The sequence below is a fragment of the Equus caballus genome, chromosome 31 (assembly GCF_041296265.1).
Source record: "Equus caballus isolate H_3958 breed thoroughbred chromosome 31, TB-T2T, whole genome shotgun sequence".
NCBI lineage: Eukaryota > Metazoa > Chordata > Mammalia > Perissodactyla > Equidae > Equus > Equus caballus.
The window spans coordinates 17,188,831-17,205,517 of NC_091714.1; the positions used below are offsets into that span (position 1 = coordinate 17,188,831).

Below are 16,687 nucleotides of genomic sequence, written 5' to 3' on the forward strand. Positions count from 1 at the left end.
ACTGTATGTTATAACCTCAAGAAGAGTTTGTCTCGCAAAGAATGACTCCCAGGTGGGATTAAATGACTTGATTTAACCCCATTCTCTGCCTTCTCCAATTGAAAATTATTTTCTAAGGGAACGAAGTTTGATGTTTGTCGACTCATGTTAATATGACTTAAAATATATATCATCGTGTAGAAGTTATTCGTAAATCTATGGAGAAATACTATAGTTTTCCACACAAATAGTGTTGTATCACTCCAGTTTTGGAAATGGGTTTGAATGTCTGGGATCATGAAACTTCTCAGGTCTTTATGGGTTATTTATTGAAGATTAAAAATTTTTATGAGAATCCTCCGTGGGGAAGAAAATGTAGGACATTATAATTGGAATGAATGTTCTCTGCTAAGATACCTACATTTGAGGTTATTTCTTTCATTTAATAAATTGACAGACAGGTAAAATGGGCTAGTTGATTCCCTAAGGCAGTGAGGAATTTGACTGATTTACCAGTAAAAGAAGTAGCATTGTGTTCTCTAATCGGCTGCTACTGCAAGAAACTGGATCATGGCACCCGCTGGAGAAGGTGCATTCTTTCTGCTCCTGAACGTTTGTTGAATATTCCTTGCCACTTTGCAAAAGCAGATAAAAAATACTTCTGCTACATTTTTTTGGTACGGTCTGGATTTCCTTCTGTAGGTTGAGTTTTTATTTTTATTTTTAATGCTAGTCCTTGTTATTGTATATAAATATAGCCTTGGAACAGTTCCAGATCTGGTTATTTAGTTTTTATTCAAGATGTTATGTTTAGATTAGTGGGAGATTTTTGTAGACGGAAAGAGTTATTTAGTTGTTGAACAAATTTTTATCAGGTAGAAATGGCAGTCATTTTTCAGCATGAAGATAAAATATAGTGATTGTCTTCACTTTCGGTCAATTAATTCTTAGTGAATTGAAGACAATGTCATCAGTATGCAGAGATTCTTGAATATTGCTGTCTAAACAACTAAGACTGTGCTGCTAAGAAAGACACCAGATGTATTGCTTTTGCTATTCTCCTAGCTGATTGAGTCAAAGCATTGAGACAGTCCGTCTTTTTTATAAACCTACTTCAACCCAAGGGAACACACTGAAATCTTATGTAGCGGTATCTGTTTTTGCCCTAGGATGGACAATATATCAATAGTATTTGTTTGGATTTACTGACATTCGCATGTTTGATGAAGGTCTGAACTTTCAAAGAGATGGAGGTTTTATCTGTTCAGTCTCATCAGTTTGTGTCCCTTCAAAGAGTGAATGAGTCATGATCCCTGCCCTTAGGAGACTCAAGTTGTGGGTATCATGAAAAGAACCCTGGGCTGGTTCAGGATCTGTGAAGTCCATTCCTAGCATGACCGCTAGCTGGCTACATGACCTTAGGAAGCCCACTTCACCTTTCTGAATCCATTACTCCATCTGGAAAAAATATATATATATATTTCTATGTATAAAATCTCTCTCTCTCCAAGACACATTATGCTCTATGAATCTGTGATCTAGTAGAAAAAATAAGTACAAGAATAGGACAAAAACATAAGTTTTATTTGACTATGCAGAGTGCATTTGGAGTTCAGAGGAGAAGGATAACAACTGGCAGTTCATTGAAGGCTCTGTGAAGGAGGCATTTGAATGGTACCTTAAGGGTTGGGTATAATTTCTACAAGAAAAAATATGGTGGGGGCTCTCCCAAGGAGAATAAACAGGATGAGTAAGGACATGAAAGTAGAAAAGCACAAGGTACGTTAGCTGAGAACAAGTAATTTGGCTTGGTTAGAGTATAAGGTACACCGGGGAGAGTCTGGGTAAGGTAGCAGAAAGAAATAAGATAATAACTAGCATTTATTGAGTCAGTTGTTTATTCTAAACATTTGACATGCATTAAACTTATTTAATGCTCAAAACAGCCCTATTAAATGGGACCATTATTGCCTACATTTGAAAATGAAGGAACTGAGGCACAGCTTGGCAAGAGCATGCAGCAAGCTAGGGACAGGGCTGGGATTCACACCCTCCGGCTTGACTCCAGAGGTCTGCCTCTAACCAGTAAGTTAAAGGCATCATTGAGGGATCCGGAGCAGGGAAGTGATGTGATAAGAACTGTTTATTAGGAAGACGAATCTGGCAGCAGTGTAGCATGGGTTAAAGAGGTAAACTGTTGTGTTTTGAAGAGTTCTTTTAAAAATTCTTTTTAGGGGCTGGCCTGGTGGCATAGTGGTCACCTTCACGTGCTCCTCTTCGGCAGCATGGGGTTCATGGGTTTGGATCCCGGACGCAGACCAATACACTGCTCATCAAGCCATGCTGCAGTGCCATCCCACATACAAAATAGAGGAAGACTGGCACAGATGTTAGCGCAGTGACAATCTTCCTCAAGCAAAAAGAGGAAAATTGGCAACAGATGTTAGCTCAGGACCAGTCTTCCTTACCAAAAAAAAAAAATTTTCTCGGGCCAGCCAGGTGGTACAGCAGTTAAGTGTGTACGTTCCACTTCAGTGGCCCCGGGTTCGCTGGTTTGGATCCCGGGTGCAGACGTGGCACCACTTGGCAGGCCATGCTGTGGTGGGCATCCCACATATAAAGTAGAGGAAGATGGGCATGGATATTAGCTCAGGGCCAGTCGTCCTCAAAAAAAAAAATTTTTTCTCTTTACCTATTATTAATTTGAATTTTCATATTAGCAAAGATTACTGAGATTTGTTAATTCCAGTGTTGACCATACCTTGTTGGAGGGATTGTAAGTTAGTAGACCTTTCTGGAAGGCAATCTTGACAGTAAGTATCAGAATTTTAAATATGCATTCTCTTTGACCCAGCAGTTCTACTTCTGGGAATTTATCTTAAGAGAAATGCTCAACAATATGTGCGCAAGAATTTTTATTGTAGTATTTTTATATTAACTAATTTTATATGTACGAAGAATATGGTATGTACATGTCAGCTATGAAGCATAATAAAATGAACATCCATGAACTTACCACCCATCCTCAGAACTAGAATATTACAAAGCAATTGAAATTATCAGTGTTTGAAACATTATTTATATTAGCAAAAAATTGGAAACAACTTAAATGCCTATCAATGGGGGGTAGATAAATTATAGTACATCCGCATGATGTAATTCAGTATATAGTTATTAAAAAAATGAGGTTGAATTGTCTTATTTTCTCACTTCCAAGACACCATTAAGTCTAAAACAAGCCATCTATTTAGTAACAATTTTTCAGGGGAAAGAAAATAAACAGTTTTTATTAACCTTCAGTAGCATACATTTATCCATTCACTTGTATACCATTTTTTTCAGTCACGATAAAGTTTGAACCTCAGCCTATTCACAGTCAGAATCTAGGATTCTTCTGAATTACTTTGGGCTTTAGATAGGTAACACATAACCACATGGTGACATGCTGCTTTTCATAATCCTAACTAATTGTCGTGAACGTCTTTATTGTCTTTATAATTGAGTATATAATTTTGAGGCATACTGAAGAATACTGGGGTTTTGTCTTTCCTTTCTGCTTAAGCTCTTAGTTTTGTTTTTTTCTTAGTTGAGTGAGTTACTGCTGGAAATTAAACAGCTTCTTCCGGAGGTAACGCAAAAGGTTTTGTTTTTTTTTTAAAGATTTTATTTTTTTCCTTTTTCTCCCCAAAGCCCCCCGGTACATAGTTGTATATTCTTCGTTGTGAGTCCTTCTAGTTGTGGCATGTGGGACGCTGCCTCAGCGTGGTTTGATGAGCAGTGCCATGTCCGCGCCCAGGATTTGAACCAACGAAACACTGGGCCGCCTGCAGCGGAGCGCGTGAACTTAACCACTCGGCCACGGGGCCCGCCCCCAACGCAAAAGGTTTTGACAGGTGTTTCATGTCTCAGTGCTTGTACTTCATAAGAGTCTCTCTTACCTTTGAAAATTCTGCGATCTTGCCTAAATTTGGCAATTGTTTATGCCATTAATTACATTGCCTATTGGGTGACAGTTTCTGAGTACATAGTGCTACATCATAGTGGAATCTTTTTGAAGACATTTTGAGCATTAATCAAGGGTCTAGATTCAACCATACGTGGTGCTGCCAATGAAAATAATACAATTGAAGTGACAAGGAAATTTCACTTTTTATTCATGGTCCACTTAGCTGTGTGCTTTGTCTGCTATTCCAGAACTTCTACTTTGGAGCTGGCAAATTTATTTTAATAATGATTTTAAGATATACTCAATTTCAGAAATATTAGGATGTAGAAAAGCATGCATCTTAGAATCAAGAAAACACTGAACTTACTGTCGTGGAAAGACATTCATAGTATTATGTTATTCTTTTGCTAGCATATTAGGCCCTAAGCAACAGTGGCTAGATTCACAGGTCGTGTGGTCCCTATGTCCAGTAATTTCTCCATCAGGTCCAGCCATGGCTCCTGTTGATCCAGAGACCTGTGAAGTTATCTTTACTCTTTCTCTTGGTCTGTCTTCTCTCTGTCCCCATCTTACTCACTCACCATAGTACAGGATGGTAGATCCAGGAGGAGGGTCATAATAAGCACTACCGTTAGAAAGGAGGAGAATGGGAGATAGCAGCAATTGCTGATCTAAGAATTTGGAATCTCAGTAGGGACATCTTGTGAAAGCAACCAGCCTTGGAGGTAGGGGAGATTCCTTGACTGAACCTCGATTCATTTATCCCAGAAGAACTCTGTGGCCATGGCCATTGTTCCCCAAGAATTCCCTGAGAGATTTTTGTCCATTATCATCCTTGGCCACATATGAAGTGTGAGCTTTAAAGGAATATTCCCTTTTTGGAAGGTGCAAATCTTTGTCAACTAGATTACTGCTCATAGAAGTTGGGAGCTCAAGGGTTTTAAATTTTGAATAGTCAAAGGTGTTTTTAGTTTGAGCTTGAGTGGTTTATTATAAAATTTTTTAAGAGAAGTTTCCGCAAAGTTAGTAAGCCTCTGATGTGTTTAGTTTCAGTCAGTTCCACGTGTGAGTAACCTTAACCAGAGTTTACATGTGTTAGCAACCTTATCCAAAGATTTGAGAGCTCCCAGTTCTCTTCTCAATTGATTATTTGAGGCAAAGCCATACCGTTGATGTGATTTTTACCACTGAGGTACTTTAGACAGCCGAGACGCTTCAGTGGGCATCTGTGCTCAAAAATCCCAACTGTTCCTGTTTGGGGTCTGGAAGCAAGCTGCTGTCGAACCCTGCAAGACTTTTTAAATTTCTGAACTCTTTCTATTCGTTTCTATTTCTGCTTGCACGTCAGCTGCTTCTTTCCTGACCTTATCATTTATTTATAATACTTTGCTAAATAGCCAGTAGCAGCTGAGATTCTAAGATTCTCTTTTCCAAAGCCTTTTCATAGAACTACAAGTTGAGTAGGCTCCTTGCCACCTTGTAAGTTATCACAGGCAACAGCTTTATCAAATATTTTGCCATTTTGCTATAAAACTTGCTTCCCCATTTTTCCAGCCTTCATTATCAGTTTTCTTGAAGCCCTCAGCCTGACCACTAAGCCAATACCATATTAAGTTTTTGTTACAGCTGCCCCTTGCTGCTGGGTACCGATTTCTGTCTTAGGATAATGAGAGGCTAAATATACAAATACACAATGGCCAGATCATATATGAAAATAGAACTCTAACCCATAGCCTCGGTAGCTGTAGGCCCAAACAGTGAGGTCTTGGGTAACAACTGCTAGCTTCCAGCTCAGGACCAAAGAAAGAAAGCCAAATATATTCCCCAAACCAATCACTAGGATGCCCCGCTTCTGGCTAGCTGGCCTCCAGCTTCTCGTGGCAACAACCTACAATCAGAGCATACCTGAAGTCTTCTGGGTTTTTTAGTATAAAGCTTTTCCTCTCCTTTGCCTGCCTTTAAGTCACTGCCAAATACAAGTGATAGAGGCGGACTCCTTTGCTATAGCAAGCTCTGAATAAATAGACGCTACTTGTTTTGGGCGGTCTTTGTTTATTTCCACAGCAATATTAGGCTGTTTTGTGGTAACAAATCCCCAAATATCAATGGCTTAACACAACAGAGATTCCCGTCTTGCTTACACAAAGTCCAATGCGTGTGAGTAGTAAGCCTCCAAATTGTGAAGCTATCATCTCAAAATGTGACCTGCGTTGTCGTTGAAGCAGGAAAGAGAGAGATGGAGAAACACACTGGCTATTAACTGCCTTAGCCCAGAAGTGACACATGTTACATCTGCTCACAGGGCTTTGACCAGAATTAATCTGGGAAATAGAGGGTAGTATGTGAATATAGTCTCCGCCACAAGGATTTATCAACAGATTGGATATAAATATGCCACATTTCCTCCATTCCAGCATTTCTGAAATCAGAAGACGCAGATCGTCTTACAGTTGAAATGATCATTTATATAGAATATTTCTGTTATTTCTTCTGAGAAGTCCTGCGTGTTTTAGTGTAGTCTGCGTGTGAATGATTCATAGCAGAACTCTTCTAAGATCCAGAGTGCTACAGTCATTGCCTTTTTTTTTGACTTTCTGTTTTGGAAAATTTCAAGCATACACAAAAGTAAAGAGAATCGCACAGTGAACTCTCATGTACCCATCACCCAGCTACAGCAATCAGCAGTTTATCACTACTTTTAGCTCATCTCTGTCTCTATCCTCTTCACCACCAAACCAAATTATTTTGAGATAAATTCCAGACATCATATTTTATTCACGTTTATTTCAACAAGAAGATAGAGATAAGCATAAACTAATTTTTCGTTTATTTAGACCTAAAACATAGTATTACACATATATCAGAACTCAGTCATTTCCGTGACCATTGTGCACTCACTTGGATGTTAGCAGTGTTAGAAATTGCGTTATCAAAGTAAAGAGTTATAGAACATAGGACTAGAGTGAATCTTCTGGTCCAGCATTTTCTAAAGTTTAAGTTCCACAGAACATGAATGTCTTGAAATGCTCTGAGGAAATGAAGTTCTTTGGTGAGATAAATTTGGAAAATACAACATTGTCTTCTTGTAAATTCACATGATTATGGAAAAGAATGATATCATATTTTGTGTGTTATCCCATTTTGATTAACAGTAATATGTTAGAAAATGCTGTATTAATAGTGATTTTAGTAGTTTCCTGTGGCTTATGGAACAAATTATACCAACTTAATGGCTTAAAACAACGTAAATTTATTCTCCGACAGTTCTGGAGGCCAGAAATCCAAAATCAGTATCACTGGCCCAAAATCCAGGTGTTGACAAGGCCGCTCTCCCTGCAGAGGCCTTAGGAGAAAAGCCTTTCCTTGCCACTTGCAGCTTCTGTTGACTTCCAGCATTCCTTGGCTTCTGGACACCACTCCAGTCTTCATCTCCTCCTCTTCTATGTGTATCAAAGCTTCCCCGGCTCCCGCCTCATAAGGATACTTGTAATTGCATGTCCTGCTCACTGGAGAATCGGAGGTAATCTCCCCATCTCAAGATCCTTAACTTAATGGCATCTGCTAAATCCCTTTTTCCAAATCAGATAACTTTTACAGATTACAGGGATTAGGAATGGCATATTTTGGGATGCCATTATTCCTGTCCTGCAGGGATGCCCTGTATGGAGGGAGGTGAATTATGAGGGACTTCTACTTTATAGAATTTATAGTATTTGAATTTTTAAGTGAGTGCATCTTTTTATAATTAGGAAAAAAAACCCAAGCTTATATTTTTTTAAGAGTAGCAATAAGGGATAAATCACCTCATTTATTAGTTCAAGAAATATTTTTGCACTGATTAATGGTTACGAGGTTCTTATTAGAGGAATGGAAGCAAATGCTGTTTCTTGACAGAGAAAAGCAAAACTAAGCTTATTTTGTTTTTTTCTTCTCTACCAAGGAGAATGATTTTGGAAATGATAAAATAATAATAAAATGACAGTTAACGTGGAGTTGAAACCCAAAATAAATGAGATATTAAAGGAATGCCTAGGGCCGACCCAGTGGCGCAGTGGTTAAGTGCGCATGTTCTGATTCTGCGGCCTGGGGTTCGCTGGTTCGGATCCCAGGTGCAGACGTGGCACTGCTTGGCCCGCCATGCTGTGGCAGTCGTCCCACATATAAAGTACAGGAAGATGGGCACGGATGTTAGCTCAGTACCACTCTTCCTCAGCAAAAAAAGAGGAGGCTTGGCAGCAGTTAGCTCAGGGCTAATCTTCCTCAAAAAAAAAAAAAAGAAAAGGAATGCATAGATGCTATAAATGAAGTGCAACCCAGATACTGAGAGAACTGACATGTGAAATTGCACAACCACTATTGTTAATCCTTGATCATGGAGAAATGATAGGTTCCAGAACCGGAAATGGAAAATATCTCCACTTGCAGAAAGGGCAGGAAGGTGAATTCTGCAAAGTTTAGACTGGTGAGCTAAATGTTAAGCCTAGAAAGATTCATTAGTAAGCTGTTAAATTAGTATTTTGGGAAGACTTAGGAAAAAAATGCTCATTAAGGACCAGCTGTCTTCATAAAAGCACAAGATGTGTCAGTCCTAATTTCATTTATGAAGTAATTATCAGTAGTTTGGGTTATGTTGTAGACAGAATATGTGTTATTTTCAGCAACATAGTGACAAAGCTCATCATTTCTGTGTTTATAAGATGGCGAAATGTGGGCTGATTGTCTAGGAGAATCTGATCAATTCATAACTAATTAGCAATTGTACCATGAAAGTGCTGATTATTGAAGTGAAGTCATCGGGAAACTGTGCCTCTAGTGGTCTGCTCCAGGACTTCATCTTGTCTCAGGCCTGCTGCCAAGACTCCTGTATGTGTGTATGTCATTAATATCTATAAATATAATTTAGAAAATAAAAAGGTTTACTTTTTTAAAGCTATTTTTATTTATTAAAATTTTTTTATAAAAATTTTCTGTGTGTGTGTTTGTCATTGTTTTTAGCTTCTACTTATGAAGGAGATCATACGGTATTTGACTTTCTCCCTCTGACCTATTTTACTTAGCATAATACCCTCAAGGTCCCATCCATGTTGTCACTAATGGCCGGGTTTCGTCATTTCTTATGGCTGAGTAGTGTTCCATTGTGTATATATTCCACACCCTCTTTATCCTTTCGTCCCTTGATGGGTACCTAGGTTGCTTCCAAGTCTTGGCTATTGTGAATAATGCTGCAATGAACGTAGGGGTGCGTATATCTTTACACATTCGTGTTTTCACATTCTTTGGGTAAATACCCCACAGCAGAACAGCTGGATCGTATGGTAGCTCTAGTCTTAATTTTTTGAGGAATCTCCATACTGTTTTCCATAGTGGCTGCACCAGTTTACACTCCCACCAGCAGTGCACAAGAGTTCCCTTCTCTCCACATCCTCTCCAACAGTTGTTATTTCCTGTCTTGTAATTAGCCATTCTGACAGGAGTGAGGTGATATCTCGTTGTAGTTTTGATTTGCATTTCCCTGGTAGCTAACGATATTGAACATCTTTTCATGTGCCTGTTGGCCATCTGTATATCTTCTTTGGAGAAATGTCTGTTCAGATCTTTTGCCCATTTTTTAATTGGGTTGTTAGTTTTTTTGTTGTTGAGATGTATAATTTCTTTGTATATTTTAAATATTAACCCCTTATCAGATACATGGTTTGCAAATATCTTCTCCCAGTTGTTAGGTTGTCTTTTTGTTTTGTTGGTTTCCTTTGCTGTGCAGAAGAAGAAGGTTTATTTTTAACAGCTCTAAAATATACTATAAAGTTTACGCATTTCAAGCATACAATTCAGTGGGTTTTAGTATATTTACAGAGCTGTATAGTCATTACCATAATCTAATTTTAAAACAGAAAGTCACTATTTATGTGTAGTGTTTTGAAACTTGTCTTTCTTGCTTAAGAATACGTTCTGGGTATCTTTCATGTTACTATCTTTGGATAGAACTACATTCTTTTTAACATCTGCTTCATCACGTATCATATAGATGTACTATGAATTACTCGAGCAGTTACTGATGAGCCTCTAGACTGCTGTCATCATCTGCTGTTGTAGCTCGTGTTGCAAGGGACAGCCTACATCTTCAAACACTTGAGTGTATATCCCTTTAGTTGTATCGCATTGTTCCTCTTAATCTTTGTTCACCATAAGGTAAATCTTGTCGCTCCAACCATTTTATGCCTCAGGGGACTTGGTTTTTGAGAGAATGAAATGCCCAAGTCCACATTTCTAATAATTAACAGAACAAGTTCTTTAATGGTTTTTTGTTTCCCGTTACAAGTGCTGTGCTTTTCTAGCACTTGTAGGATTTTGATAAACTAAAGCGTACCCAGAAGAGCAGGACTAGAACTAGGGAATAGTTAAAGGAACTGGGGATGTTTGGGAGACACAGGTTTATTTCTCTTGTTCAACATGTATAATTATTGAGCACCCACTGTGTGCCAGGCTCTGATATAGGCGGTGGACAGACAGTGGTTATGAGACAAAATAAGGTCCTCTACTCTCATGTGGCTTTTATTCGGTGAGAGGAGATTGACAATTAACAAGTAAGATAATTTTAGATAGTAATAAGTGCTATCAAGAAAATAGAGCAGGGTGATTAGATGACCAGGGAAAGGGTCTGTGAGCAAGTAACACAGGACTGAGACCTAAATGACAAGAAGGAGATACCTGTATCTATCCACAGACGTGTTTATGAAACATGAGTGGTGATTACATTTAATAAGACTAGAGGTGCCCGCCCAGTGGCGGAGCAGTTAAGTGCGCACGTTCTGCTTCAGTGGCCTGGGGTTCGCCAGTTCAAATCCTGGGTGCAGACATGGCACCGCTCGTCAAGCCATGCTGTGGTAGGCGTCCCACATATAAAATAGAGGAAGATGGGCACGGATGTTAGCTCAGGGCCAGGCTTCCTCAGCAAAAAGAGGAGGATTAGCAGCAGATGTTAGCTCAGGGCTAATCTTCCTTGAAAAAAAAGAAAAAGACTAGAAATAGACCCCCAGTAGATGGTGTTTCGTATTCCAGTGGTACCACTTACAAACTATTTTACCTAGTCTCTGAACCTCAGTTGCCTCATTCACAAACCTCACAGGGCTGTTAGCATGGTTAGATAAGAATGTAGGCAAAATTGTTTAGCACGGGCCCATAACAGGCTTTCTGTATGCACTGAATGAGATTTCATGATGCTTCACATAAAGAAAACATGTCCCGCAATTGTTCCAGATTACAAATGGAATGGCTTTCTTGAGGTACTGATTTCCCTATCAGTGGAGACATTTAAGAAGGACTTCAGATGACAGCTTTGTGGGTGCGCTGTAGAAGACAGCCATGCTTTAAGTGAGGGGGAAGAGGAGTCGTCCTCAGAGGCCCTTCCCCGTTGCATTGTTAGTAAGCTTACTGTCTCTCGAGTCCCATTCCACAGTTTGGGAAATAAACCCAAGCATATGTTTTTCAAGCATACAGGTGACTTCTGAACAAGTGGTTTGAAAACCTTTTTTAAGGCAACAATACCCTTTCTTCTCAAGAAATTTTACACTTGAAGTCTAATTTGTAAAATCTAAAATTGGAGCTGCTGGGTGAAGTTGCCAACAAGAGGGCACCCATTGTATTGTTCACTTAGTAATCCCTTGCATTTGTATATGTGTTATATGCTTACTAAAGTGCTCTTAAAATTATCTTTTAGCATCAGAACCACTACTTGAGGTGATGTATAATTAGAAAATAGGCACAGAGAGGTTAACGAACTTGTCCTGACCATCAGTAATCCTTAATAGAGCCAGAACTATAACCTAGGTCTCTTAACTCCTAAATCAGTGATTTTTTTCTGTAAAACAAGGTACTGCTCTATCAGTTAATCACTTACAGCTTTTATTTATTTTTTCTTTTATAGGGTTAATTATTTGATTGTAAAGAATTTTAACGTTCCTGGGGACTTCTGCATCGGATCTTCTTCAGTTTTGCTCAAGAGAAAGCTCTGAATCTATCAAGTAGCTCTTAAAGAAGTCCTTTGAGTGGGTTATATATATAGATGTTTTCATGAAGAGGAGTGAAAAGCCAGAGGGATATAGACAAATGAGGCCTAAGACCTTTCCTGCCAGTAACTACACTGGCAGCAGCCGACAAATGTTGCAAGAAATTCGGGAATCCCTTAGGAATTTATCCAAACCATCCGATGCTGCTAAGGCTGAGCATAATATGAGTAAAATGTCAACTGAAGATCCTCGACAAGTCAGAAATCCACCCAAATTTGGGACACATCATAAAGCCTTGCTGGAAATTCGAAACTCTCTACAACCATTTGCAAATGAAACAAGTCGAAGTACTTCAGAAGTTAATCCACAAATGCTTCAAGACTTGCAAGCTGCTGGATTTGATGAGGTAAGAACTTTTTAAGACAAAAGAAAGGATTTTTCTTACCCTATACTACGTAACACTTTTCACATTCTCTCTTGCCTAAATGTTTCCTTTGAGAGAATGTAACCATGTATACAAATTTGTATCTTCTCTCAGCAAAGAATGTTGTTTACAATTACATTAGTTATTAAAGCAAAGAAATTATTATTTCTTTAGTTTTCTCTGTGGTTTCTGGGATTTCCCAGGTGGAGTCATGAAGTCCGAGTGGAAGTACAGGTGAAGGCAGGATAGGGACATGTGTGTGCCAGAGGAGCGCGGTGAGCTGAATGGCTCAGGTAGCAATGGCAGCTCTGAGGAGGTGAAGTTTAAGTTTGTACTACAGAGAAAGGAGGATAGGGATTTCGTTAAGCAGTTATGTTGACGTCACTCTCAGGACCAAATCTTAAATTCACAAAAACTGAAAATTTACATGTTGTTCAGTCTCCAAGAATTTCAGTTTTATTTTAATGAAATTTCAGATCATGTTAATTATGCCAAGTCTTTAATATTTACCTTCAGAACTCATTTTGAAAATTTTCTATAGCAATAGATTGAATCATTTTCTTTAGGTTATTAATAAAATTTCTTTTCCCTGATGACATACCTTATATGAATATTTTAAGTCGCAGAAATCATTTTAGATGAAAATTGGCCATGGAAAAGGTAAGTGTGAATAATGAAGAATCACATTTTCTTTCAAAATCATAGTAACTTTTTCCCTGATTATAAAAGTAATATCTATTCCCTGTTAAAAAGTAAAAACTATAAAGAAGAAACTGAAAATTACCTTTAGCTTTACTGCACAATGATAACTACCCTTAAAGTTCCTTCACTATTGTTAATCCTTCGAGTGACCACATTTTCAGATATCTTTGTATTTAATTTTAAATTGAGAACCTAATTAGGTATGCATTACAGTAAAGGATTTGAAAAGGGAGATTTACAACTAAACTAGGAAGAAAGATTATTTTTTCTGGCCCATTTTATTCATCCATTTGATTATTATTATTTCCTATCATTTTTGTTCTTGTGTTCTAAAACTATGGGATTTGCACCAGAAGATAGAGAGAGAGGAGAGGACCTGGGATGTTATCTTGGTTAGTAGTTGGAAGATTAAGGAAATGGCTTGAATGGAGATTCTCCAGGCTATTTTCTTCCTAATCCCTTAGCCCAAAGGCAAAGAATAAAGAAACAGGTGAATCCTTGACCTTCTTCTTTGCTTTTGTCTATTGCTAAGGAGAGTTTAGAAATCGCACAGCTGTGAAGGCCCGTCAGTGGTAGTGTGTTAAGTCAGATAAGTCACCTCCGAAGATGTGTATTCATAGAGCTCTTACCGTGTGGAAACCCATCAATCAGGACAGTGAGTCATCCCAAACATGGTCCGTACCTTTAAGGTACTTAAAACTTCTCTCTAATGTAGACAGTTTTAAGAAATCTAAGGCATTGGTTAATGCCCTATTCTGTTGGCAATAATAACAATAATTTCTTTGCATTACAAAGATATGTTAGCTTTATTACAATCACACGTCTCAAAATTGTCACCTTATGACTTTTTTTTTTTAAAGATTTTATTTTTTCCTTTTTCTCCCCAAAGCCCCCTGGTACATAGTTGAATATTCTTCGTTGTGGGTCCTTCTAGTTGTGGCATGTGGGACGCTGCCTCCACGTGGCTTGATGAGCAGTGCCATGTCCGTGCCCAGGATTCAAACCAATGAAACTGGGCCGCCTGCAGCGGAGCGCGCGTACTTAACCACTCGGCCACGGGGCCAGCCCCACCTTATGACATTAATAACCCCTTAAGGCAAGATTGCCTTGCTAAAAGCACTTAGATAGTTATCAATCCTCATTTGTCCAAATAATGAAGGTATGGTGTTATTTATACCCATGGTGATATAAAGAATATGGTAATTCTATTGCCTCCTTGAATCACTCATTTTGATAGCTTCCCATTATATTGCAGAATTTGTTCAAGATCCTAACTTGGTACTTCAAAATTCTTATCCAGTTTTCACTTCATTATTTTTATCGTTTCATAAGACCTAATCTATTCCCTTAGCTATGCCAAATTCAAGGCAGTAGCAGTTTTTTGAGAATATGTTTCTGGTGCTTGGTAAAATTAAAACCTCAAATATTTCAAGACTAATTTCCTCATAGGAATAAATTTTAAATAGGATTGGTGCGTTCCTGGGGCACATAAATGTACAATCAGTAGATTGTATTTTTGCTTCTAAGCATGAAAAACAAAATCATAGTAATTTGGACATGATGTTTTCTTATCACATAAAACTTCTCAAGTTACTGATTTGGTGATACTTTTTTTGACACGGGCACTAACACTCTTACTTAAGGAACGTTGGTTGATATTATTACAGATGTAAAAAATATTTTAACATATAGCAATAAATATTCAAAAATAAAATCACAGACTGAAATTCTAGCACATTTAACAAGATTATGGTTCCCACAATATTCAAAAAGGATCATGGGTCCCAATTTTCTTACCAACTGAGATGGGACTGCCATGAGATAGTAGCATAAATACAGGTATAGTTCACTTGGTTTAACCACTCCCTGGTGAATTTTAATTTGGGGTGATTTGTATTATTTTAAATTTGCACATAAAGTAAGATTTATTAACTCTTTTGTGTCTCACTACAAATTTGCAAAGTCTGGTTGGTGTAAAATGTGACCCCACTGTACCTTTGTATCAGTAAAGGATTGAGTTTGGTCGCTTTTAACAAAAATCCAAATAATAATGCTTTAAACAAAATAGTGACTTGGTTTATATAGCATTAATTCAATCTCTTAAAGCTGTCAGAACCTGGGACTCTTATGAGTCTCTTGAATTTTCCTTCTTGGTGGCAACGTGCTCTAGCACAGGTATCATATCTGTTGTCTAGGAAACAGGATGCAGGAAGGACCAGTACATAAATCAGAGATAACATTCTTCCATAAGTCCTTGCTTTTGTCTCATTGGTCTGAATCATCATGTCGCCACTGTAGCTGTAAGGAAAACCTCTTCCAACAAAATTAGTAACTTTTTCCAAGAAAGGGAAAATGGATCTTGAGTAGACAACAGGTCTCTCCTACAGCCTTTTTTTGGTTGGTCTCACACTCAACTCCAGTCATTTCATGTAGGAGGATCTTCTGTCAGTAGCTCCTTCACCCATTAGTCTTACTAAGCCATATTTCATTTATAGTATCATTTGAAATACTAAATCCTCTAGGACAAGTAAGTACCTGCTTCCCTCTTGAAAAATGCATATCACTATACTTTCTGCATGTTAGTGTATAATTTATGTTTCCACATAAAGGACAAGGAGTAGAGCAAGAGGACAACCCACGTCTGAGCTCCAGGCACTGTGCTTTTACATGTTTTTTATTTAACCCTCACTTCAACTCTGTGAGTGTATTACAGATAAAAAAAAAAAATTGAGCTCTGAAATGTTAAATAACTTGCTAAAGTTCACACACTTTTTTTTTTTTTTTTTTAAAGATTGGCACCTGGGGGCCAGCCACATGGCCGAGTGGTTAGGTTTGTGTGCTCTGCTGCAGCGGCCTAGGGTTTCACCGGTTCAAATCCTGGGTGCAGACATGGCACTGCTCATCAGGCCATGCTGGGGCGGCATCCCACATGCCACAACTGGTAGGACCCACAACTAAAAATGCACAACTATGTACCGGGTGGCTTTGGGAGAAAAAGGAAAAACAAAATCTTTAAAAAATGATAATAATAATAAAAATAAATAAATAAAGATTGGCACCTGAACTAACAACTGTTGCTGATCTTCCTTTTTTTTTTTTTTTTGCTTCTTCTCCCCAAATCCTCCCATAATTGTATATTTTTTTAGTTGTGGGTCCTTCTAGTTGTAGCATGTCGGACGCCGCCTCAACGTGTCCTGATGAGTGGTGCCATGTCCACGCCCAGGATCCAAACCAGCGAAACCCCGGGCCGCCGAAGCAGATTGCATGAACTTAACCACTTGGCCACAGGGCCGGCCCCAGTTCACACACTTCTAAAGTAGGGCACACAAATGTACAATCACTGGACTGTATTTTTGCTTCTAAGCATGAAAAACAAAAGCACAGTACTGGGAGGCTACTAGAACTCAAACTCAGTTCTATTTGATTCCAAACTCTCTGCTTTTTCCATTATACCATCTAGCCTACTAAAGTCTTTATCACATAATCATATACAGGCTAAGTGTTTTTCTTCTACCATTTGTCCTCTATTTTTGTCCTTATAAATAAAGTTCTCTAAAAATGTAAGCTCTAAAGGATAGGAACCAGAATTACATAGCTTTTTTACTAGTAAACACAGTGGCAAAGGTGCTTCGT

General features: G+C 38.4%; 1 protein-coding gene across 1 annotated transcript in view; it reads left to right on the forward strand.

The window, feature by feature from the left end:
- The window catches only part of LATS1 (large tumor suppressor kinase 1), a 40,459-nt gene that overhangs the window by 974 nt on the left and 22,798 nt on the right, over positions 1 to 16,687 (forward strand). The window contains exon 2 of the mRNA XM_023633126.2: positions 11,847 to 12,334. Within this exon, the coding sequence (XP_023488894.2) occupies positions 11,993 to 12,334 (342 nt within the window). The 5' untranslated portion in view covers positions 11,847 to 11,992. The remainder of the gene's footprint in view (positions 1 to 11,846; positions 12,335 to 16,687) is intronic.